Raw genomic sequence first — 27,541 nt, 5'->3', positions numbered from 1 at the left:
GGTTGACATCTTGAAAATAGAAACCATTAAAACAAATTTTGCTATAATTCCAAGGAGGAGCCAAGAATGAATCTCATCCCAAGGAGGAGATTATGGTTTCTCACCTTCAGTTTGTGAATGATACTATTTTTTTCCTGGAGGACCATAAGTCTTCTATTCTAAATATAGTGGGGCTTCTTTGAATTTTTGAAATGGTATTGGGGTTGAAGATTAATATGGGAAAGAGTGGAATTGCGGCTATTAACGAGGCCATAGAATGTTAGGGAATTAGCCTTGGAAGTTGGGTGTGCAGAGTTGGGGTGGCTGATGTCCTATTTAGCCTTTGGAGGGAAATCCTAGAGTAGCTAGTTTTTGGATTTGCTGATGGAGAGAGTGTCCAAGTGGTTAGACAGGTGGAAGGGAACCCTTTTTTCTTTGGGAGGAAGGATGACTCTAATTCAGGCTTGTCTTTCTAGTATTTCCTTGTATTTTCTGGATATTTTTAAAATCCCAATGGGAGTCACTAGTAAGATTGAGAGAATTATGAGAGATTTTTTGTGGTCAGGTGTAGGGCATTTTAGGGATCACTAAGTGAATTGGGAAGTGGTGTGTAGGACTAAGAGAGATGGTGGTTTGGGTCTTGGAAATTTTGGTGTCCAAGAACACGGTTCTTTTGGCTAAATGGCTTTGGTGGTTCCTGTTAGAGGTTTTCTCCTTGTGGCATAAAGTTATGAAAAGTAAATTTGGGCTTGATGGGAATGGGTGGGATACTAATTTAGGCTCTAGATGTTATTCGGAAAGCCTGTGGAAAGCTATTCCCATATTTACCCTCTCTTTATTCCCCACACCAAATTTGTGATTGGTAAGGATTGCAACATTCGTTTTTGGAAAGACATATGGCTGGGAAACTATTGAATTATATTGTTTGTTGGTTATGTCAAACAATTGTATGATGTCGTCTGAGGATGATAATCGATCTTGATTGTTGGATTCCTCAGGTGTTTTCTTGTGTAAGTCTTTTTTTGATTTGTTGGTTGATACCAATCATTCCTTTCCACTCTACAAAGTAATTTGGAAGGTCAAAATCCCCTATAAAATCAAAAATTTTCTTTGGTTGATTGTGCTTAATAGAATAAATACTAAATGACTTGCAGCAGATGAGGAAACGTTTAAAGGATCTATCCCCTGATATATGTATGCTTTTTTTTGATTGTTCAGAATCTGTTTCTCATCTTTTCTTGCATTGTGATTTTGCATGGAAGGTTTGGGACAAGTAATTAAATTATTTTGGAGAAAGCTGGGTTTGTCCTAGAACAATGGAGGAGTTCTTGGCAATATCTTTTGTGGGGTTTAGAAGGAGGAAGGAAGGTATTGCTTTATGGAATTGTGCTTTATTTGCAGTGCTATGGGGCTTGTGGAAGGAACATAATCTATGTATTTTTTCAGGGAAGAAGATTCCATATTGGTTGGTGTGGGAGAGAGTGCTTTCCATGGCTTCTTTGTGGTTTGTGGGCAATGGAAATTTTAAGGGGATGTGTTTGGCAGATGTTCCGCACGATGGGAAGTCCCTTCTAAGTGTGTGCTTATTTGAGTTTGCTGTACTGTTTTCCTTTTTTCGTTTATTGTTTTGTTTTGTTTTTCTGGGAATTTTTCAGATTTTGTTATGGATTTGTCTTCTCCTCTGATCGTACATTCTCTCTTCATCTAATGAATTTCTTTTTCTATCAAGAAAACAAAATCTGTTAGGAGAAAAAAATTCTAGCGTTTCTTTCCAGCCAAATTACCCATAACACAGCACAAAGAGCACACCCTCCACAACCTTTTAACATCCCTGCCGCCTTAGAACCAGTGAAAGAAATAGTAAAAAAAATTCTTACAGTGACTTTGGACAAACCCACATTTCACCAAGAACCCCAAAGAGGGTATTCAATAATTTCAAAGTAGAAGAACACTTAATAAACAAATGTGACGCCTCCTCTTCCCACAGGGTCATATCCGGAGATGTTAGAAGGCTTCCTACTCTGTGGCAGATTGTTGGTGTTAACTGAAGGGCCACCAGCGAAACAAATGCCTTTATCATAGATGGAAATTTTAGCCGCCCAAATACCCTGGCAGAGAGAAAAAACGACATCAATCTTAGTATGATAAGTGAAGAAAGACAAACAAATAATCCCCTGATGAATCCAAAGGCCAAACTCTATCATCACTCCTACAGGGGAGATGGCAACCCTCTGGTAAACTGAGTAAAGAAGACTGCTCCTCCACCTTTCCATTATTCAAAAACCTTCTAAATTTCTATAAAAGAACTATTCCAAAATGAAAATCTCAAGAAGAGAAATCCCTCTCATGAATAAGAAATGAGGAAATCAGATCATTATGATGAGAAGAAAAGTGTTACAAATGAGCAGAGGAACAAGGTTGTTAGAATTGGGATCCTACATAGGATTGTCGGTGGAGTCCGCAGGATCGGATCGTGGATCATAAGATTTTACTTAGAATGTAAAGCAGATTAAAAATTTATGTATTTGGTATTTTTTGACGACTCTCAATAGAATAAGCCTAAACTCTTGGCAGTAATTTTAAGAAATTAAAACAAATTTCAGGAATCTAGCTAGTTTGCTTGCTAGCACCTAGCAAAATTTTCCTTCAATAATTTGATCCTAAAATATTTGAATGATCTGAATTGCAAAGTGTTCTACAAAGGGCAGATTGTTGCTAGCTTGTTTATTCAATAATTTTAATTTAAAAGAAAGTCAAAAGTATGAAGGAAAAGGAAGGAAATATTGCTAATCTTAATTCAAACTTCTGTAAACTTCTTAGCTTCTGTGGCTTTGTCATCAGACCCTGAGATGAAAAAGAAGAAGAATGGAAAAGACAAGGAAGGTGAAGAAGAAAAAGAAGAGCTTTTTGTTGAAGGAATTAGAACCCTTGGTTAGTCGAAATGAAAATAAGAAGAAAAGGAAAGCTGTTTGCCCTATGCTTTGGGGAAAAAAAGAATAGGTCTCTGGCTTCTCGATGATAAGAGAAAAGAAGAGGATGAAATGAAAAAACTAGAGTCGTAGAAGATGAAGAAGAAAAAGAAAAGCTTTTTGTTGAAGGAATTAGAAGCCTTGGTTACTCAAAATGAAAATAAGAAGAAAAAGAAAGCTGTTTGCTCTCTGCTTTGGGGAAAAAAGGAATAGGTCTCTGGCTTGTTGATGATAAGAGAAAAGAAGAGGATGAAACGAAAAAACTACAAAGATAACACATAACTGCTACTGGGCCTACTGGCCTGCAGCTTTAAGTACAAGTCCCTGTTTAGTGGCAGCCTGCTGGTTGATTACTTGGGGTTTGCTTATCAAGAACCTTAAGCTCTTAGAGAGCTTTCATTTTCGAAGGAAGAGAACTTTTAGAGATGCTGAGCTGCTCTCTTGACTTCGAACGAGCAAATCCCAGGAGATGCTCATTATTTTGCCCTAATTGATCCATTTGGCCCAGCTAGACTATACTTTGTATCTATTGCAAGAGTAAAGTGTTTAGGCCAATAAAATATAAATTGGGCCTTTTTCTTTAAAATCCCAACAGAAAAAATCCATATTCTGTTGCACAAGTTGATTTGTAGGAGCCCAAGTGGGATCGCGGTCCTATGATCCTATTGGATCCTATGATCCTTCTGGGATCCTACTTGATTCTGATTCTACATATGGTCCAGATCGATTAGGCAAGTCTGGGTCGTAGAAACCATGCAAAAGAAGAAGATAATGCTGACCACCCACACCCAAACATTTTCCCAAAACCTAATACAATTTCCTCTACCCAATTGAAAAGAACTGCCAGGGACACTATGAAGAGCTTCTAGATCCCAAATTTAGCATCCCAATCTTTAGTTTATTAGCCATATTTACTTTTTAGAGACCACTTCTCATCAAGGAAATGTTTTTGACACCAAATTACCTAGCCCAAACCTCCCCTCCTTTTGCACTTACGCACAGCTGCCCACCCTATGCGATGATCTCTGTCTTGCTCACCTACTCTTGACCTCAAGAAATCCTTCATCAATTTATAAATATCCTAGCCACTCTCACTTGAATTTTAAAAATAGACTAGTAGTACAGGGGGATAGAAGAAAGACAAGCATGAATTAGAGTTGTACGATTCTATAGTGGGAAAACATTAAAAACTAAGTATAATTATGAAAATATTCTGCTCTCTCTGTAGGGTGCTCTGTTCTTAGGCTGCTGTCTTCTACCCTTCAAAGGTTAGGAAGATTAATAAAGACATTTGGATTAAATTGAGATATGAAAGGTTATCTGATTTTTGTTACGAATGTCGAAGATTAATTTGTACTCTTGATGCAAGAACGAACACAAAGCAAAAACTAGTACAAGTGAGACTTACGAGCATCTTCATGATTAAGCATGAAATGGATTGACGACGCCTTGGATAATGCTGACACTATTCAAAAGGATGAATTCCTTGGGCAAGATCAAGCAACAACCAAGGTGGCGCATGCAAACAAAATAGAAGAAATGAGTGAAAAATGAATCCAATCTATGTAACAAACCACAATATCACCAGGTTATCCTTTGCCACCTGGAATTCTGGTTTGAGAAGAAGACAAAATGAATGATGACTTGGCTGAAGTTTTGTATGAGCAGTTTTATGTTGATTCCCAATACAGAATTCCACTAATGGACGACAAGAATGAAATCATAGTGATCCCTAGACAGTATGGGCCTAAGGACCTAGAGGAGGAAACACCCACTCCATTTGCAAAGACAGACCTGCCCCAGCTGCAACCTTTTTCAATTAACCCTATGGCTTTGCAGCCCATTACTGCCAGCCAAACCACCTACAAGCCTCGTAACCTTCCTCTTCACTAGGCAAGGTACAACCTGAACCTCTTTAAATTTGTTAAAGCTTGATATACATTGTTGGCCCCCAACCAAACAGCTAGCTTTTAGGTAAAGTGGTAATCTAACATGGTGTCAGAGCTGGTTACCAGGAGGTCCTGGGTTCTAGTCTTGTTGCTTGCGTTTATTGTGTGGTATTTAAAAAATTATTATATTCCCTATAATGGGTGGTATTATTGTGTCTTTATCTCTCTACGTGCTGTTGCGCTGCAGGTGCGGGGGAGTGTTAAAGCTTGATATACATTGTTGGCCCACAACCTAACAACTTAAGCTTTTAGATTAAGTGGTAATCTAACAAAATTATTTGAAAACCTATCCTTAAAAAGGAAAAAGTGTATGGACATCTAAACTCATTCAGAAAAAAGAAAAATATGTTTTTGGGAGTTCATCATGAAGGTGGAGGAAGAAGAATTTGAGAAATAGTGACTTGGGAAGAAGTTGGGGAAAACAAGAGGCCATGTTGTATTGAAGACTTCTCATAAAGTTTTAAAAAACCCTTGTACTGGAAGCGACAAGATTCATGAAATATGATTTATCACTGGAAATGGCTGTGGAGGCGGGTCTTACTCTGCCCCACCAAGGGCTATGATAGTCTTGGCATGGAATTGTCGAGGGCTTGGCCTTGCCTCAACATATTGACAACTTAAGGCCTTGGTAAGCAGATATAATCTCGATATAATTTTCCACTCTGAAACAAAAGGAGGGAAAGATAGAATCAACAGACTTTTGACAAGTTTGAACTTCTAGTTTGGTGCCATTGTTAGTTGTAAAAATTCAAAAAGGGGGCTGTGCATAGGTTGGGGAGGAAACATGCAAGTTTATATTTTTCTAGAAGATTCAAATATAATTTCCACCATCATCCACCATGGAAATAGGGCTTGGATTTTGAACTGTGTTTATGGCCCTCCATATTACAAATTTACAAGGACCAAAGCATGTTTTGGAATAAACTATATTGCATAGTGGAGGAATTCAAAGGTCTAACTCTTTGCAATGGAGACTTTAATAGTCTTTACAGTCTTGTTGACAAACAAGGAGGAAGGCGCAAAGCAAACTCCTAAAAAAAAAGGGCTCCTCAATCCGATAGCTGAACAAGACTTCATTAATCTAGAGTTCTGTGGTATTCCATTCATGCGTTCAAACAAAAGAAGTGGTGCTGCAAATACATAGAAAGAGTGGATCTGGGGATTGCCAACATAGCCTGGAGACTAGACTACTCGAGGGCTTCTATTAAACACTTACCTGCAATTTGCTCTGACCACTGCCTTTTTCACTTTACACCTTGAGTGATTTCAACAATTATCCAAGGCTATTCAAATTTGAATGGATAATTTGGTCAACCCCTCCCAAGCTACATTCATCAAAGGCAGAACAATCTCTGACAACTCTTTTCTTGCTTAGGAGATCCTTGATTCCATTGGGAAAAAGAACGCAATAGGTTGTCTTATGGCTGTGAAATTGATTTACGTAAAGCTTTTTACAAAATAGGATGGGTTCTAATATTGACAGCTCTAAATTGCTTTGGTTTTGATCAAAAGTTCATAAATTTGACACACCAGTGCATAAGCACCACTTCCTTTTTAGTTCTAATTAATGAAGGCCCGTTAGGATTTTTCAAACTAGAGAGAGGATTGAGATAGGGATACCCCCTTTCTACTTTCATTTCAGGTGCTGAAGTTGTGTCCGGGTTATTGCTGCATGAAGAGGAGCAAGTTAATTTCCAGGGCAAAAAAATTACAAGAAACTTCAACCATCTCTTGTTTGCAGATGATCTAATCATCTTTAGCAAGGCTACTAACAAAAATGCTCTTTCTATTCTTGTGATTCTAGAGACTTTTGAGGAATGGCTGGGCTAATCAGCTAGCACAGAGAAATCTGTAATCAGTTTCAGTCCCAACATGAACAAAAAGGATTCATCAAAAATCAAAGAGACTCTGGGTTTAAAAGATCTAAAACCAAACTCCAAATACTTTGGTATCCCTCTCCTTTTAGGCAAGCCAAAGAAAACTGTTCTTCTTTATATAACAGATTCCCTCATGCAGAAACTAATTGGATGGAAAGAAAAAGTTCTCTCTGATGCAGGGAGAAGCACACTTCTCAAATTGGTGGTTCTCGCCATACTCACTTATGCTATGCAACCCCAAAAAATCCCCATCTTTTTATGCCAAAAATGGGATAGCCTAGCTAGGAATTTTTGCTGGGTAAACAACAAGAATAGCTATAACTCCTTGTATCTCAGAGCCTGGGAAGATCTTTGCACTCTAAAACAGCTTGGAAGTCTAGGTTTTAGAAGAAGGAGAGTCATTAACTAAGTCCTACTCTCCAAATTATCTTTTAAAATGGCCTTAGAAAAGAAAACCTGCTGGGTTCAACTTCTAAAGTTGAAATGCTGTGAGGAACAAAAGTTCCTCTAAATGCAAGAAAGAAGTAACGACTCTTACATTTGGAAAATTATTCCAAGAGGGAGGGAGGCTATAAACAAAGGCGTATGCTTAATTGTTGGATCAGGAGAAGAAGTAAACATATTGGAAGACCCTTGGATTCCCTCTATTCTAGGTTTATCCCCACGGCCAGCAGCAAATCCTCCTAATAGGCCTACTAAGGAAGAAAAGCTTTTTTGATGTATATTAATTTGCACTTTTATTATTTTAATCTTGCATTTATAATATAATTTGATTTAAAGACAAAAATGATCATTTTTAATTAAGTTTTTAATTTATTTTAATTTTATAAATATTAATCAAACAGTTCCATAAAGTGCTGTGAACTTATAATAAACTCCTCAGCTGAGGACAATTAGGTCCATAAACCAGGCTAAACCACCAGTATTCATTACCTTTAATGTACGAAAGAGCGGACACAGAAATGAAACATAACGGTACATCCACTTTACAAGTCAACTCAGTGTCCAAATTGACAAAATTACCTTGGGGGATTTGGCAGACGCTAGCCACACCCAATCCTTAAAAAACCTAGAATCACAAATACTCCTAGCAAGAAATGTATCCATCAACTCTGAAAATGAGGAAAAATTTGAAACTGTGTTGCTGTAATTGGATTTATTTTCAAGCCTTGTAATTGTTCTATTGTACCTCTCTTTTTCTGTTTAAAGTTGTTCACATAGCTGATCTTAATGGGTCTTGGACTCCATTGTTTGATTTATAGGCCCTTTCTTTTTTTGGTTGATGGATGTTTTCTTTGTATCATGCATTCATTGTTTCTCTTTGCTTCTTTTTACTTCCATTTTCCTGTTTCTTGTACAATTTGTGCTTCTCTTTCCCTCCTATTTTATAATTATTAAAAACGTGAATAATTGATTGTATTATCCATTCTATAAATTTTTTTTCATTGACTTAAGTAATTGTGTAAATTATTTTGGTAGGATCCAAAGGAGAAAGCTAAAGCAGAGACAAGGGATTGGTTAAACAATGTGGTATGAACTGGCCATTTTCTTGAAATTCTCATTTCTTTTAATCTATTTACAAAAATTGCTGCACTAGAATTTATTTATTTATTTATATATTTATTTTTTTCCTGGCATACAAAATTTTCAGCGCTATTTGTCACAATTCACAAAGAGTTGTTTTATAACTACAAATTTGTTTGTGCTTTTGCTTGTAGTTCACATTGCTTGGATGTTTAGGTGAAACTTGAATGACCTTGTTTATGCCTTTTGAATGATCTTTGTTTATGCCTTTCTCATGGTTTGTAGGCGAGAGAATTTGCAGAGAGGATGATGGCCTATACACAGACATTTATATTAGTTTGGTGGCATTTGCTGGGCACATGTTTGTGTTACATAATTGTGGACTATTAAGATAATTTTTTTTTTTTTTTTCCAAATAAAAGTCCATTACAGTCTTGGTCAGAGGCTCATATGATTGGGCAGAAGAACTGGGTAAATTTAGCTAAAATTCTTAATTGATGTTCATTCAGTGGTATGAAAATTCTACAAGGCGCACCATTTAACATGGTGTACACATTAAATTTGTACATAAGCACCAAGAATACTGTTATAGACTATACTGTTGCTATGTCTCTAATAAGATCCAAATGTTTTCCATATATGTTGTGTATGAAATTGTCCGCCAAAAATATGCGAAGATTAAAGGAACAATCCAAAATGGAGTTGAATATGACCCCTCTGACCTGGTCTACTTTAACACACTGATTTGGAGTCTTCTTTTTTATTTTTATTTTTTTTTAAAATTTATTTGAAAGGAAGTATGTGAACAGAAACAATTAAGGAATATGGTGGGGGAACAAAGTTGCTGCAAAGTCAGCTAAGAGAACATTTAAAATAAAATCAGGTTGTTTTGATAAAGGAGCAAAAGAGAGGTTCTGTAACTATCCTTTTTGCAAGGCCATCCACAAGCAGTGGTTTCCTTCTTTGAAGCTGTGGGTATGGTGTGCTTTTCAAGTTGCAACAACAAACTGGGGGTTTAGAGTGTGATTATCAATGTAACCATCTAGCACAAGGGATGTAACAGCTTTTGAATCTCATTCAACTAAGATGTGGAACAGAAAAAATGAATAAGCAATTGAGAGGCCATTTAAAGGACCCACAATCTGACATCAACATTTGTTGCATATTGAAGGTGACTGCAAAACCCATCAAAATTGTGATCCAACTAATCTGTGATGAGGCCTCTGCTCCAGCCCTTCCTGGGTTGCCAAACAAGGAGTCATTTGTCTTAAATTTGTATGAGTTGGGTGGAGGAAGGGTCCATTTAATGAAAGCCTAGTGGGAAGGGAAGGGTCTTTGGCAAGTTTGGTCATCCTTGTCTTAACCTTCCAACAAGATTGCGTAGAGAGAGGGCATTATCTGGATGAAACATGTTTTGATCTCTCTTGTACCAATTTCCCAAACCAGTTGAGGAAAATCTAGTGAAGGGAGTTCAGCATTTGATCGTGGGGGAAGCAGTTTGTTTTAAGAAAATATTTAGCTGGTAGAAGGAGGTGCAATGACACAGGGTTGCTGCCAGACTTCTTGGGCCTTAAGGCAATCATGAAGAGCATTGGCTAACAGATGCAGGTCATTAGAATTGATGAGGCACATGTGAGAATGGTTAATATTTCTTGAGCCTCAGTTGTTAGATGGTCATGGACAATGTGCCAAAGGAAGTGTTGAAAAGGGAGTTCTCCAAATCCAATTAGTAAATTAAATGAGGCTCCTTTCATGTAGCATTCGAGGGTCAGGGGATTGTGGTAAGCGGAGATCGGTCAAGGAGTTTGTCAATAAGGTTACTGGGTTAGTCCTGATATTTTGTTTTTACAAGAATCTAAGTTTGCAGAGTGAATGCTTTCTTAGTTAAGAGCATTTGGGATGTTGGATTTAAAGATTGGGTGTCTTTCCCTTATAAGTGTCGAGAGGCCAGGTTGTAATATGGGATGTGAGGGTGGCTTTGCTTGGAGAATGTATGTTAGGCCAGGTTGATGTTGTTAGTTGTGAGGGGTTATGGAGAGTGGTGGTTTACCTTTGTTTATGGGCCCACACAATCTTTTTTGCAGGCTTCTTTCTTTGAAGAGTTGGCTCACAAAGAGAAACAAATGGGATCCATCTTGTGGATGGATTATAGATCTAATATTGCTTATAACTTATAAGCAATACCAATCAAACAGATCAAAGTTCTATGATATTGGATAATGGAATTGTCATCATGACAAGAAATTATCTACCTAGTAAAATACGTATCACAAGCAAAAGGGCTATAGCTCAGTTAGGTAGAGCCCTTCGTTTGCATCTGCACCAATGTTTTTCAGGGGAGTCCGTCCATTATATAGTCAAAAGAACTTTTGGTCTTTGTAGATTGCTTTGGGTGAAGGGTAGCTTAGGCACAACGGTAAAAATTGTCGCCGAGTGACTTGGAGGTCATAGATTCAAGATGTGGAAACAACCTGTCGCAAAAATGTAAGGAAAGGCTGCGTACTTTAGACCCATCATGGTCCGGCCCTTCTTAGAACCCTGCATACATGGGAGCTTTGTGCACCAGACTGTTCCTTTTTTTTTTTCCTTTTTATAAATATTTTGCATTGGGTGGTGGGTCGGCGTCAATGTTATTGGGACTTCTAGTGATAGGTTGGGAGGGACGAGGGTGACTAGCAGCATGAGGGTGTTTGTTTTCTTCATTTGGGACTGGGACTTGAGGATACCCCCCCGACTAACAATCGACATTTCACTTGGCTTGATAGGCCGGATTCTTCTTGTATTGACAGTTTTTTTTTTTTTTACCAATTTTTAGGATGATGTTTTTTTTTTAATTTTTTTTTTCTTTTTTCAAATGTAGTTGAGGTTTTTGTTAGGCTTGTTTTTGATCATCACATGGTGCTTTTAGATTCCAATCCTATGCAGTGGGCTCCAACCCATTCACATTTGAAAACATATGGTTGATGAATTCTTTCTCCTAAGAGTTTGTTAAGAATTGGTGGAGTGGTCTTTTAAAGGGTTGGAGAGTTTCACATTTACGAAAATTGAAGTTCATGAAAAATTATTTGAAAACATGGAGTAAGAGGTTTTTGGAATCATAAAGGAGAGAAAAATGAAAATCCTTGGTAAGATTGATAGTTTGGATTGGTTGGAAGAATGTGGGTTGTTGGGTGAAAAATGCAGATGGTGTGCTAGGAGGGCTCGTCTTAGTAATGATAGTATGTGATTCTTTTGAAAAAAAAAGGGGGGGGGGTGTGTGTTTTTTTTGGCAGCAAAAATTGACGGTAAATTGGGTTAAAGGAGGGGGTTTTTCAGTTCTTTTTTCCATGACAGTTGGGAGGTCATTCAAATGGATATTACGAAGTTTTTTAATGAGTTCCATCGCAATGAGGTGGTGGGCAACAATGTAAAATCCCGCCCTAATTGTCCTCATTCTTAAAAAGGAATGATATAGGAGGGTGAGAGATTTTGTGCCTATTAGTTTGGTTATTAAAGTTTACAAGATTTAGCAAAAAATTTGTCAAAAAGATTTTGAGAGGTTTTTAGGGGATAGGGTGATTCACTTGGTCTCTCCCCTTCACCTCCTTCTCCCCTTGCCCTTTCCTCTTCGCGAGGAAAACCCTAATCCGCCTTTTCCCTCTGACTTACCTTCTTTCACCACTCGTAGCTTCCAATGTTTGTTCTCTATAACTATGGGGGGACAAATTTCACTCTTCTGCCTTTGATTATGGATGACATAGTTATCAAAGGCAAGGGAGGCGTTATACTATGCTGAAACAAACAATTCAAATCAAAGAGAAAAGCTTCGATCTGCAATTAGACAAGGTTGAGGAGATATTGTCTTTGCTCGTGGTTGAGAATAATGCCTCCCATAATAGGTGGGTTAGGTTTTATAAAGAAGCGGTGGTCTGGTTTGCTAATGGCTTGTCTTCTTTTGGTCAAATGCAAGGTGGGTTTTGAACTTGTCAAATGGGATTCACAAAGTATCGGATGCTTATCATGTGGACTAAGGTGGGAGAGTATTTGGAGTTACAGCTGGGGTGGAAAGGCAAGAAATTTTCAATGTTTATTCATGGAGGCGCTAAAGGTGATGGATGGCAAAGCTTCATAAGTGATTTTTGAGAGATAGCAAAGGTATTTCGTGAAGATTTTGGAGGTGTCGGTGTTGATAGTACTGCATGCCAAAGATCGTGGAGTCGGGTGGTGCTGGAAGCAAACAGAGGGATGGAGAGGGTTGCAGTAGCCAAGTTAATTCTCAAAATTAAGGTGTGTTAGCTGGGAAAGAAGAATTGTGCCATCAGTGTGGAGTTGCAATGCAACTAAATGAAACTGAGGTCATCACAAATCTATTGGATTCAATAAATTAGAATGTAAAGTAATTTAGGGTTTTGGATGGTGTTGCGATCATTATGGAGGCAGCTAGGGTTGCTTTCAGGGAGAACACTAGGAAAAGAATTGGGCCAGGTTGTACATTACTCGTTTTGGACCTAGCCCAAGTTATTTAAAAAGGAGGTATTTTTTTTTTGATTATATTGGGTCAATTATTTTATTAGGCCCAATCTCTAGGAAAGGTTGGTTCTTTGGATCCAAAGGAAGGTTCTCTTCATTTGGGTTCCAAGCAGAAGGGTGAAGTTGGTGTTTTGGCCCATGCGTGCAGTAATGACAACATGAGCATCATCTTCTTGGTTTCGATAAAGTGCAGGTTCAAAGTTTTGCTCATTTATCTTAGGAGATGAGTATTGGGGAGGAGGACTCTAAAACGTTTTTCTAATGGAATCCAAATCTAGCAAAAGTTTTCCGAGATTTGAGTTGGACTGACCAACCATTTTAGAATTTTAGCAGCATATTAGATTTGAAACAAGATCATGGGGGTGAAAATCATGTCAAATCTCAAAGATGAATTAGAAGGCGGTGCGGGAAAAAGTGAAAAGAAGAAGCTGGGTTTGAAGAGAAATCTGAAAATTGTAGTGGTAATGCTGATAGATTTGAGAGTAAAAAGGTTTATGCTCGTAGGAGGGCGGCTTGTTTGGGTGCTGAATGAAGAAGGTTTTTGAAGTAAAGGGAGAGAATTCTGGTGAGTCAGTGCCAAAGTTACTATGATGAAATTCTAAAGAAGAGTTAAGTATTGGGGAAGACCCAAGTGCAAAGAAGAAGGCTGGTTGTAGTAACGAGGTTTTGAAGGAAAGATGGGTAAGAAATGGGGGGATCTTTCATATTTAGAGAGTGATGATATTAGTGAGTTTGATTGAGGTGGGGGCTTATTGGATGAGATTTGAGAACAATATGGGTACATTTATTATTCTTACAATGTAATTGGGGATTTATCATATGACCATCTGCCCCCATTGGAAGGCCTGGAGGGAGTTTCTATTTTTGATAATGATGGTTTTTGTAAAAGTTATGGAGTAGGGATGGAATTTTGCCTACACCTGTGGTGGAGATTCCTATGATGGACTTGAAGCTCAAATTGTTTTGGATAAAATGGATTTAGAGTTAAGTGACATGGCAGAAATGAAGTGCATATGGATGGTGTTAAAATCAAAAGATGAAGGGATAAAGGGAATTAGCAAATTTGAAGAGCTCGGTAAGGCTATGATGTGAAGGGTTTGAAAAGGGGGTTCTTTGGGTAATATTGTTTTATTTTATTTTTTACTATTTATTAATTTTTCTATTTTTTTTTATTTATTTGGTGAATTTCTTGCGCCCGCTGTTGTACCTTCTCTTCTTTTGATCTAATATATCTTCTTTGCTATTAGGAAAAAATAGAAGATGTTTGTCCATGACATATATGGCTTTAATTGTGAAGGGACAGCCTTAGGAGCTGTTTACGCTTTCCTGGGGCTTGAGGCATGGGGACCCTTTACTTACAATGGCGGTTGATTGTTTAAGTTGATTGATTACTCATGCTTAGTATTTGGAGTGATTAGAGGTTTAATGGTGGTTTGTAAGGAGGTGGAGGTGGAGGTGTCTCACCTTCAATTTGCAGATGAGATATTATATTTTTCTTGTGGATAGTGTTGTATAAGTTCTTGGCATGTTTAGAATCTTTGAGAAGGTGTTGGGACTGAAGATCAACATGGCAAGGAGTGAGGTGGTTTGTATTAATTGGATCATGGTGTTTTTGAAGTTTTTTGAATTGGTAATGTGGTTTCTCTGAATTGTTTCTTTGATTGAGAAATGCTTACAATGATTCCCTTTAGATACTAACTTCCTTTGGCACTAGTTTTTTAGAATCAATTATGGTGTTCATGAAAATGGCTGGGATACGCATGGGAATGACAATGTTTCTCTTGCAAGTCCTTGGAAATTCATTTCTTAGGTTGCTAAATTTTTCCTCTCACTTGCTTTAGGTCGGGTGTTGTCAATTTGGTTTGGTTTTGGGAGGATGTTAAGGTGGGTGAGGTTATTTTGTGGAGGTTTTGGTATCTCGTATCTTCAGATTAGTGCTCCGGCCTCTTTATATATATCTTTGAAGGGGGTAAACTCTTTCGTAAGATTTCCATATTCTTATGAATCTTGATGAAAAGGAGGTCTATGAGCTTATCACTTTGCCAAGCATTATTGACTATTTTGTTCCTCAACTGAGGAGTAATTCTAGAACTTGATTAGGGGACGCATCGGCGTCTTTTTCTTCTAAGCCCTTATTTCTCTTTTAATTGACACTTCTTTTCCTTTAAATAAAGTCATTGGCAAGGCTAAGGTTCTTTTTAAGATCAAGGCTTCTTTTGGACTTGATGACTTTTAACAGGATCAATACAAATGAATTGCTAAAAAGGTGAGCCTATAAGGCTATCAGCTTAGATGTTTGTATGATGATAGTCTAATGGGACTAATGTGCATCTCTTCCTGCATTTTTGATTGGTGCAAGAGCTGTGCCTCACCTTGTTTTCTATTTTTAGTGAAATGTGGGTAGCTTAGAAAAATGTGGCTGAATTCTTGTTAGTGCAATTTTGGGTTTTTGGAAAGAGCAAACACGGGTTGCTCTTGTGGAAGTGTGTGGTATATGCTATCCTTCAGTGTTTGTGAGAAATGTGAGGATCTTCAATGGTAAACATACTTCTTTATACTCATTATGGGACACAGTTTTTTTTCTCACTCTAGTCACACACTCTTTTGGGTATTATTGGGGATTTCATTGTCTGACTTCTGAAGGGACTAGAGGGCACTTCTGTAATTATATTGTCGATTATTGGAGGATGCCTTTTTTTACATCTGGTGTTTTTGTTTCTTTTCTTATGAATGAATTTTTCTTATTAAAAAAACTCCTGTGCAAAAAAGTTCACTTCTCAGGTTCAAAAGCCCTGTCAGTAAGTTGATGTAGATGTGGAATGTCTGTGAATCTTGGGCAGAGGCAATAAAATCCTCAGCTTCTCAGAGGAGTCTTTGGGGCTGATAAGATTCTTTCCATATCAATAGGCACATGGAAAAGCGGAGTGGGTTCAGTTCAAAGGGCCATCTAAATCAAATTAATCCCTGATCTACCTTTTGTCACCTTGGGGAATGGCGGTCATGGGTGATACTTTTATATGGGCCAAGACCAACCAGTCTTGAAGCCAAGAGAAATACTAGTGGCCCAATTTTGTGCATGGAGTGATCTTCTTCCTCATTTATCCGCCGCTTTCATGCTAGTTTTGTGCCCCATAGGAACACAACTGATAGCTTCACCATAACTTCTTCATTGTGTCCACGGTAATGAAAGGAGGGGAAAAAGGAATGTGTGGCCCTAAAAGTTGACCTTAAAAAGACAGATAATTGGTAGATTGGTCTTTTATCATGCATGTATTATTCTCTCTTAATCCCTCTGATAGTATCTTTTTAGAGTTGTCTTTGTTATTTAGCATTGTTAGTGTGTTATGGTCATTGGCATGTACTTTGGCATATATTATAAATAGAGGGAGAGACCTATCATTGTGATTAGGTCTTGTATTTTACCCAATTATTCAACGCGGTATCAAAGCATGATTTTGAGATGTAAACTCTAATTGTCACAGCCACCATGAAAACCAAAGCCTAAAACCCTAAATCCACTGCATGTATACCATTGTAGAAGAATTTCCTGTGACACTATAGCCCTAAAAAACAGCTAGCAGGTGCTGGAAGCCAGAGCAGTGGCTGGAAAATTCTCAGGCGACACTGCCAGTTCTGGAACATGAAACCCACTACAGATTTTGCAAAAACAATATCAGTCACCGACAGACGCTGCCTATCTGCTCCCATTGAAATCCCATCTCTAGACACTCCCCCACATGCTGGTCGAAGGCTGCTAGGGCTGACCCCACGTGCGGGTGCATAAAGCCAATTTCTGGCATGTTTTTGCCTGAATTCTTCCAGCAGTGCTTGAATTCCTCTATAAACATATTATTGATGTTTTTTGTCCAAAGATGTCACCTTTTTTAGTTGCTGATGTTCGACATTGGAGGAATGGTTGTTTGATGCTTATCAACACTGTTTGTCAATGTTTATTTTGTTTATTGGCCTTTAAATGATGGTATTTGCTGTGTTTTTGATTTGTACGTTGTGGACTTGTGGTTTGCATCAGTTGTCAAAGGTTGTGTATGTAGGGATCAAGTTGGTGAATTCGAAAAAAATGTTGTCCACTTTGTATTTTTGATCTACTACTATATCGAGGTTATGTGTGTGTTGGGGTGGAGTTCTCAAATCCCATAAATGTGTCCCCCCTCATCAGTTTTTTGTTTGAGTGAACAACGTTATATAGCTATCTTAGAGGAGCGTTCAAGGTTTCTGCAATATCAGGCATCTTAACAAGCAAATCATCAGATTGCATCTTTTTCTTAAAAAAGTAACCTAATTGTTTGTATGTCATCCAGTATCTCTCCCCCTAGTCGCTGAGTTGTCAATTCTGCTGCCACTGATTATATGACTGGTGTCACCAACTTCTTTTCTACTCTCTAGTATTCTACAAATTTACCTCAAGTTACCCTTGCTAATGGATCCACTGTTGCTGCTAAAGGAACAGGAACTATAAATCCTACTCCTTTCATCTCTTTTTTCTTCTGTTCGCTACATTTCTAAATCCCCCCTTAATCTCATGTCTGTTAGTAAAATTACAAAGTCACTAAATTGCTCTGTAACCTGCTTTTTGGTACTTTGTTCTTATTCAAGATTTGAAGATGAGGAAGACAATTGGCGCAGGACGTGAGGCTGGTGTTTTAACTGCTTTGAGTCGCTCTTTTCTCCTATTGCCCGTAGTGCTGCTGCCACCCCACATCAAATCCATTGTTGCCTTGGTAATCCATTATTAGACAAGTTAAAAAAGCTAGTTCCAACTTTGAGTTTTGTGTCTAACCTTGACTGTGAGTCTTGTCAATTAAAAAAGCATCCATTGTGTTACATTTGCCTCTCGAGTCAATAAAAGAGCCGTTAGCCGTTTATGTTAGTCCCTTCCAATGTTTGGGGTCCTTGTTGTTCTAGTAATTTAATATCTTTTGTGCCTTTTGTTCTCAAATAAAAACTGGGTTTGATATGCTAGTCTAGATACTTTGTAATGATAATGCTAAGGAGTACTTCAGTACTCAATTCACTACCTATATGACTAACTTTGGCATGATCCATCAGTCATCTTGTGCCCACATTCCACAACAAAATGGAGTTGCAAAGTGGAAAAATAGACATATTCTTGAAGTCACCTGAACCCTATTGTATCAAATGAATCTTCCCATAGTTATTTGGAGTGATGCTATACTCATTGATTGCTCTCTTATCAATAAAATGCCATCTTTTGTTCTTGGTTGTAAAATCCTATATTCAATTATCTTCTCTAAGGCTCCTTTGTTCTCCCTTCCTCGTCATATGTTTGGCCGTGTCCATCCATCAGTTAAATCCAGGAAGGGATAAATTGGATCCTCCTGCTATCAAATGTATTTTCTAGGTTATTCCTATGCTGAAAAAGGATCTCAATGTTATGGCCCACTTTACCTCGATTCTTTTTCTTTGCTGATGTCATCTTTTTTTGAGTCTACATCATACTATTTTGATTCCTTGAGTTTTGTTGACTTTGATTAGTCCATTTCTTTGCCTAGATTTTTCGATCCTAATTTATTTCCTTTGCCCAGTCTTCCTACATATTCATCTAGTGTTGGTCCTCGTTGCTTGGAGCATCCCAATCTGCAAGTGTACACACAACAACTCAAGGGAGGAGGGCCTCCTCCAACTTCCAATTCTATGCCTCTAGTTCCTTTGTTAGATGATCCTCTTCCCCAAGTCGTTGAGCCTCCTATTGTTGTTTAAATAGGTAAACACACTTGTACCCAACATCCAATCTTTTATTTCTTATAATTTCTTGTCACCCTAATACTACTATTTTGTTAGTAATCTGTCTTTTGTTGCTCTTCTAGTCTATTTTTGAAGCCTTGCAATGAGAGAAGACATGCATGCTCTACCAGATAATGATACTCGGGAATTGGTACGTTTTCCTCCTGATAAATCTGTGGTTGGTTGTTGTTGGGTGTCCACTATGAAAGTCAATCTAGATGGTTCCATGGCTTGATTGAAGGCCCGCCTTCTAGCTCAGGGATATACTCAGGTGTATAGATTAGACACATTCTCCTCTATCGCAAAACTTGCCTCAGTACATTTGTTTTGTTAATCTCCTTAGCCACCACCTTTCATTGACCTACATCAATTGACGTGAAAAATTCTTTCCTACGTGGTGATCTTTAGGAGGAAATCTATATAGAGCAACCACCTGGTTTTGTTGCTTAGGAGGAGTAAGGCTTAGTATGTCAACTCTAGAAGTCATGGTGTGGTTTAAAATAGTCTTATAAGGCATGATTTGGTCACTTCATTGCTGTAGTTTTGAGTTTGGCCTTCAACAGTGTGCAGTAAATCATTCTTTATTTTATTGTCATACTCTATCCAAAAGGATTTTTCTTATTTTGTATGTGGATGATATTGTGATTATTGTTGATGATGATCAAGAAAATTAGAGCCTAAAGCATTTACGGTAAACTAGGTTTCAAACAAAGAGTTTGAGACTATTGAAATACTTTTTTGAGTATGGATGTATCGAGATCTTGTATCATAACTGTCTTGTCACAAAGGAAGTATATTCTTGATCGTTTAGATGGGATTGGACTGTTTGGATGCAAACCCATTGATACACTTTTGAACCCTAAAGTATGCTAGTGTCAAATATGGGTGATTTGTTGCCCAACCTAGGATGATATTGGAGACTTGTTGGAAGGCTGAATTATCTCACGATCACTCAATCAGATATATCTTTAGTAACAAGTGTTGTTATTCAATTTCTTGATTCTTTAAGAACAATTCATTGCGATGCAGTAATTCGCATCTTGAGATATCTCAAAGGTGCACTTGAGAGAGGTCTCTTATAACATAATCATGGTCACACTCATATTTAGGGATATATTGATGTAGATTGGGCTGAGTCACTTTGCGACAAAATATCCACAACCGGGTACTGTATCTTTGTTGGTGGAAATTTGGTTTCTTGGAGTAGTAAGAAACCTAGGTCAAGTGTTGAGTTAGTGTATGGGGACATGACTCACACCACTTGTGAACTTGTTTGGTTGGAAGAACTAGGTTTTCCTCATTCTTAGTCTAAGAAGCTAATGTGTGATAATCAAGCTACCATTCATATTGCCTTTGGCTTGTTCTTCCTTGAGCGGACAAAACACATTGAAGTTGATTGCCACTTTTTTTTGGGAGAAACTTGTGCAGAAGCTCATTTCCACAGACTCAAGTGAAGTCTAATTTGCAGCTTGCTGATTTATTTACTAAAGTGTTGAGTGGTGCTTATGTCTTATGATATATATGCTCTAGCTTAAGGGGCAGTATTGATGGTTTATCTTAGTCATTTGGCTTTGTTAGCCCCTGTTTGGGAGCATATAGAACTTATCACTTAAAATAAGAACTTTACAAAAAAGGTGGTGTTTTGCTTACACTACAACAAACACTTATTGCAATAAGTGCTTTTCCACCTTCACTTTTTTAAGAACTATTTAAGCAAATTTTGATAAGCAATCTTAGATATAGTTTTTTGGTCACTTATACGTGACACTATTTGTAGGCGGGGTCAATTTTGTAAATATCAGAAATTTAGTGGCTATTTTATAATTTAAAAAGTTATAAAAAATAATCATATATTATTTTATTATGTATTATAATATATATTAATTATTAATGAAACATAATTCAATTCTAAAATGAAGAAAAAAAATCGTCCATTAATTTAAGCTAATATTGAAATTAAAAATACAAATTTGGTTAATAATATTATTTTAATGTAAATTAATGTGATAATCATGTTATAAATATAAATTAAGGATAATATTAATGTTCAAAAAATAGTATTATATTATTTTTACTTGATAAAAGCATTTAAATTTTAATTAAAAATAACAGTTAACGTAATTATTAATTGAATTATTAATTAAAATTTGATCATATATTATTATATTATGCATTATAACTTGTTAGTTATTAATAAAATATAATTAAATTCTAGAATGAATAAAAGAACCATTTATAAATTCAAATTAACATTAAATAAACTAAAAATTTTGATTTGGTTATTAATATATTTTCTAACTTAGATTAATGTAATAATCATATGTTATAAATATATATTAATAATAATATTATTGTTAATTGATAAATAATATTATATTATTTTAGTTAATAGAAAATATTTAAATTTTAATTATAAAGTTGATGTAATTATCATTTAAAATTTTAATTATATAAATATAAATATTTTTATTTAAAATATATTTAAAAATGCCTATTAATTATTATGACTCAATTTTGGATTGAAAACGAATTACTTATTGATTTAAATTAACATTAAATAAATTAACATTTTAAATTTAATTAATAATATTGTTTTTATCATAATTTCATACGGTAGTAATATGTTATAAATTTACATTAACAATAAGATTATTATTAATTAATAATAATAATCTTATATTATTTTTTTGATAGTAAATATTTAAATTTTAATTATAAATAATTGAAATAGTTATCAGTGAAATTTTAATTGAAAAAATATTAATATTTGTAATTTAAAATATTTTTAAAAATAACCTTATAGTACGATGTAATAAAAGTAAGTATCCAAATACCGCTATTTTAAATACAACCAAACACCACTTATAACTTTCAGCACTTTTCTAGCTCAACACTTATTAAATTCAACACTTACTCTGAAAGGACTTTTGCATAAGTTGTTCCAAATGATCCCATGTATTTGTGTCATGTTAACAAGTGAGAGTAAGTGTATTATGGTCATTGGTTTGTACTTTTGACATATATTATAAATATGAGGGAGAGACCTATCATTCTGATTAGGTCTTCTATTTTACTCAATTATTCAAAAGTGTCATAAATCTCATCCTCTCATTTGCATCTTCCTCTTCTTTCTCTATTCTCATCAATGGCATTGCTTCATACCCCTTCCTTCCACCTATAGGCATTCGACAAGAACCCCTATCCCCTTACTTCTATATTCTCTGTAAGGAATACCATTGTCGTCTTATCTTGAAAGCTTGTGACTTCTTGGTTTGGTTGGTTTTAACGTGCATCCTTTTCTCATGTTTTCTTTGCAAATGGCTTATTTGTGTTTCCATGTGTGAACATACCTAACCATGTCTCCATTACAAATATTCTTAACCAGTTCTAATAATTCTCAAGCTAAAAAGTTAGCTATAGTTTATCCAAGGTCATCTTCTCAAGGAATACTTAGGAAAGCAAAAAAGCTAGATTGGCCTCCCATTTGTGTATCTCTGCCACTTTAAGATTTCAACAAACATCTTGGTTTTTGCATAATTAGTTGAAAATACATGCACAACCTTTTAATGAGTCTTATTAGACATGGTAAGCTAAAGGCTTGCCAAGTAGAAAGCAGGCACCCTTACACTATCTTGGGCATGGTTATCAAAATCGTGATCTGATTTGTAGAACTTTGCAATTCTACTATCCAGATTCACCCCAACTATCCAAATTGCTACGAAAGTTGGAATGAGGTAAAATCAGTCTTAAACTTCTGCTAAATTGTTGAAATTTCCATTATTGCATTCCACCACCCTCGAAATTGAAATAGCAATCAATTTCCGTTTTACAAATTTCCATCGGCATTTCCACGAATCATTTGAAATTCATCAAAATCTAGAAATTTCAGCAAAATTTGGTGAAATTTTAACTATTAAATCAAATTTCCTTAAAATTAAAATATGGATTTTGAAACCAATATTGAAATTTCTCATTTAATTAATTTTTGTTTTTAAAATTGAAAGTAAAGATTCTTTCAAGGATATGGATAATAGCTTTCATACTTTTGAAATTGTATGAAAAATTAAAGTTATATGTTAGCTACAACACTTTGTTTGGTCAATTGTATTTAAATTATTGGTTTTTGTATGACAAATAATATTTAACTAAGTTGTAAATTTCGGTTACTTTAATTGAATATGTTCAATGTGAGTGCTATATGGCAAGTGTTCCACCTATACCCCACATACACGTGTCATGTCATTGATGTATTTTATTTATAATATTTCATTTTTAAATCTTCCATTATTATGTTCATTGACAATTTCATAAGTTCGATAAAAGAATTCCATGCTTTACTAGTAATTTCTATCATTTTTTAAAATTGAAATTGAAATTGACATTTATGTCGAAATTTCCATATTTATGTAGCCTCGAAATTATAGTCGAAATCGAAATTTAAGACCTTGGGTAGAATCATGATAGAATTGCAGCAAAATTGCCGAATTGTAGAATTAGGATCTCGTGCAGGATCATACCCAATTCTACTTTGCCACCTGGATTGAGTTTCCTCTCTTTTTGGGCATCAATGATAAAATCCAATGCATGTTTTTATTGGCCCAAAGGCCCCAAAAATTTTATGTTTACATCATTTGATACCTAGTTGGTCCAAGTCTTCAAAAGCTAGGGCAAAATAGCTCCCCATCGATCAACAGATTCAGCACCTAACTTTCTTTTCCCTTATGTTTGATACTTAAGTTCTCTTTGAAGTTTGGCGATCAGCACCTGATTTCTCTCTCTGTTCTTGGTGTTTGATCTGAACCTAGCTTCTTTCTTTGGAGTTCAACAAGTAGCGCTCCCTCAATCTGTTGTTCTATCAACAGCAGCCAATTCTACATTCGAAACACAGAGGCTAGCTTCTCTGTTTGGGGTTTGACAACATGAGGTTCTTGGTGTTTGATTAGCAGCAGCCAAGCATAAAGCCAAGCCAGGTGGCCCCACAGAGGTATGCTTCAAAACAGAGAGCTTTTGAGTCTTGCTTGTTGAGGAGAACAGGGAACATAGCTTTGTGAGGCCTCTTCATCTGCAGCATTTGGTGAAGGACCAAGGTCCACTTGAAAGCCCTTATTTTAGAAGGAACCTTAACCTCCCAAATTAAGTTATTTAAAAGGAAAGTGCATGGACTCGAGGATTTCATAAGATGAGAGAAAAGATTTAATGGAAAAAGAACCATTTTCTTGAGATCCAAATGCCCTTCCGACTTGGATTTTCTAATTCTATCCCAAGTTACTAGATGATTTCTCTTGCCCTCCACAACTTTTGACCATAAGAACTCCGTCATAATCCTCTCTAAGGCCTCTGTGACCCCAAGAGGAACTTTGAAAAGAAAATGCAGTATTATGTAAAGAGCAGCATTAGTAAGAATAATGTGGCCTCCTAGTGATAAGTTAGCCTTCTTCCCCCCCTCTCCCACAAAATCTATTTCCCAATCTCTCTACCACAGGGTTTGGAAACAAGGTATAGTTAGGATTACCACCAAGTGGAAGACCCAAGTAGGTTAGAGGTCACTCCAAAATTGTCAACCTGCTAGGTCAACCAAGCCATCCAACTGTGTCAAATGTAAATTGATATTCGCTATCCCACCCTAAGACATGTTAATTTTGAGGCCCAAAATATTAAAGATTTCAAAAGAGTAAGAGTCTTGTGAAAATTCAGAGTACTATCCTCAAGGAAAAGGGTATATCAACAAATGGAGATGGAACACTATGAAATTCTCCCTACCTACCTTGAGACCTTGGATGACGTCATGATCGTAAATTTCCACGAAATTTTCGAAATTTCCATCGAAATTTCTCCTTTCCACCATCCTCAAAATAAATTGGCGGCCAATTTTCATTTTGCAAAATTTCCACTGAAATTTCTATGAATCATCCGAAATTCATTGAAATCTTGAAATTTCAGCAAAATTTTAATTATAAAATGAAATTTCCTTGAAATTAAATTATGAGATTTGAAACCTATTTAGAATTTTCTCACTTAATTAATCTTTTTTTTTTTGATAATTGAAACTAAAAATTCTTTCGAGAAGGATATGAATGATAGCTTTCATACTTTTGAATTTGTATGGAAAATTAAAGTTACCTACTAGCTACAACATTTTGTTTGGTCAATTGTATTTAAATTATTGGTTTTTGTATGATAAATAACATTCAATTAAGTTGTGAATTTCATTTACTTTAATTGAATATTTTTAATATGATTACTGTATTGCAAGTATTGCACCTTATACCTCACATGCATGTCATTGATGTTTTATTTATAATATTTTAATTATAAATATTCCATTATTATGTTTATTGTCAATTTCATAAATTTGATAAAAGAATTCCTTGTTTTACTAGTAATTTCTACGATTTTTAAAAATCAAAATTGAAACTGACATCTAAATCAAAATTTCCATCGAAATTTCTGTATTTATGAAGCCTCAAATTTTTAGTCGAAATCGAAATTTAAGACCTTGAATGACATTAAGACACTGGGCGTGGTTTATCGTCGTAATCAGTACATTGACAACTAAGGTAAAGAGAAAAAAGGAGTGAGGATCCCCTTGCCTCAAACCCAATGAGGCCTGAAACCACTTCCTTGGTTGGGTATGCAAAATAATTGACATTGTCACTGTGCAAGGCCATCCTTTAATCCTCTTCCTCCAAGCCGCAATGAACCCCTTCAAGGCCAACATATTATCCAAGAAACTCTAGCTAAACGCATCATTGACTTATTCAAAATCTAATGAGTACAACAGCCCTCCCTCCCCTTGTCCTAACATCCTGCACTGTCCTAACATCCTGCACCACCTCATCAGAGTTTTGCTCCTCGATTATGATGAAGAAAAAAGAAGAAAGAAGAAGAAGCAAACATGAGAAGAAAGTGGTAGATCTGGTTTCACAGTTGCACAATAACCGTATAATACCCAAACATTGTATTTATACATCTGCTAAAAGTTTCTATAAAAAAAATATTCAAAAAGTAAAACATTTAATCACAAAACAATTCCTCAGAATTTAAATATCCAAAATAATCCCAAATTAACTAAAATTCCTATTGTATCTAACTTTCTCAAATTAAAACAAAATCCTTAATTTCCAAATTATCAAGCAGAATATGATTGCCTAGAATTGAGACTAGGTTACTAAGGTGGCAGGATTGCGATCAGGAGAATTCACATGCTTGTAGTAAATAACAGATAAGAGCCAGTCTCAGCTAGATAGTGTGTGCTAGGGCTAGTTTGGGGTTAGCAATATTCTGAATCTATGTATATTTTTATTGGTGGTCACAAATTTGTTCATATTGTAGTGAGGAAAAAACTTTGCTCAAAATAGGTATTTTTGTATGATGATAGAAGTTCAAATGGTTAAAGTCAATGAGTTCTGCTTCTGAATTTTTGTTAAGAAAAAATCTAGCTATTTCTGAACACCATACTTTTTAATTGTCAATACTATAAAAATCAGCAATTGCCATTGCATCTGCACGGAATGACAAAGTGCTTGACGGTAAAAGATTTCTAGAAGTGGTCTTCTCCTGATTTTGAGAAAGAGAGAGGCAGTTCAAGATTTGTGTAGTGATTTTTTCTTTTTTAATTTATTTAGGAGGGGGGAGGGGTTGGTAAAAAAAGGTTCAGAGATTAAAGTTTGTGTAAATTTCGTTTGAAACTCCAAGATAAATGCCTCTTCTAACTCGTTAGCACCTCAATTGCACTATATATACACGTGCACATATTGGATGTATTTGAGTCTTTTGATGAAAAACTAATTACAAGTAGCACATATTCCAACCCAAAGCATAAAACTTGGTCTTAGAGAATGAGGCATCTCATGATTTGCACAGTGATGGTTTTTATTTTGGTATTGTTTAGGCCGCGGCTGATAACGAAGGGTTGAGGGATCCAGACTTCCAAGGAGAGAGAAGGGTGGGGAATATTAATTAGAGCATGTATGAATTGATATTGGAACTCCTGTGTAAACACTGACTCTGTCAGATTAGCAGCTCAATTACAAGTTGCACTTGTATCAATCTTAACCAATGTTTTAAAAGGTGAAGGCATAAGGTGAGGTATTTTAAACCTTAAGAGGCGAGGTGTAAGCCTTAAGGTATTGGGGCGTAAGCCTTTTGAGAATTTGTTTTAAAGATAAAAATATGTTAAATAAATTATATATGTTTAAATAAAGTTAAAATTAAGATAATCACAAATATAATGTAAAAAAAACCTAGATATACTTTAACAAACTTGTTGGCCATTCAAAAATTGCTAATTTGAATACATGACATAAATCTTGACAAGAGATAGCTGTACCATTACGAAGTTCAAACTATTTTCATGATGTAAGTACAACTCTCAGCTATTTTAGAAAGGTTGAGGTTCTAAAGTTTTAGAAATCAGCTCATATTATGACATTTCTTTTATACAAACACGTAGTTAAAATTTTATAACCAATTCTAACTTGAGAATCACACACTCAAAAGGTGTAAGCCTCAATTAGAAAGGTGTAAAAGGTGTTCTTTTTGTAAAAATGCATAAGCCTCAGCATGTAATGCGTCAGCCTTTTTGGAATTTGGTAACTTAGATTAAGCCTCAAGGCGTTTTAGGCAGGCCTTGCCTTGAGGCGAGCCTCGATTGAGCCTTTTAAAACACTGATCTAAACTAGTACCTCAAGTCAAGTGGACGATTTATACCATAATGGATTGAGGAGAGCATGGACAGCTGATGATTTGCATAGTAAAGTTTTTCTTTTTGCTTTTTTTTTTTTGGGGGGGGGGGGGGGGGAAGGGGGTTGGTAAGAAAAAGTTGAGGGATCCAGGATTCCTTAGAGCAAGCTTTATGGGATCACAATGATAAATTTGGTGAGAAAATGTTGAAGAGCCCATTCAAGCTGAATATGAGATTGTTTGGTAGAGTAGAATCACATAGATATGTTGGACATCATATCATAACAAG

At 36.0% G+C, this 27,541-nt stretch overlaps 1 protein-coding gene across 2 annotated transcripts in view; it reads left to right on the top strand.

Annotated features, from left to right (window-relative positions):
* The window catches only part of LOC131146087 (uncharacterized), a 108,923-nt gene that overhangs the window by 26,574 nt on the left and 54,808 nt on the right, over nucleotides 1–27,541 (top strand). For both annotated transcript variants that reach the window (XM_058095379.1, XM_058095380.1), the window contains exon 4: nucleotides 8,254–8,304. In XM_058095379.1, coding sequence (XP_057951362.1) covers nucleotides 8,254–8,304 — 51 coding nt within the window. The remainder of the gene's footprint in view (nucleotides 1–8,253; nucleotides 8,305–27,541) is intronic.

The sequence above is a fragment of the Malania oleifera genome, chromosome 13, assembly GCF_029873635.1.
Source record: "Malania oleifera isolate guangnan ecotype guangnan chromosome 13, ASM2987363v1, whole genome shotgun sequence".
NCBI classification, from domain to species: domain Eukaryota; kingdom Viridiplantae; phylum Streptophyta; class Magnoliopsida; order Santalales; family Ximeniaceae; genus Malania; species Malania oleifera.
This window is presented reverse-complemented; position numbering and strand designations above follow the sequence as displayed.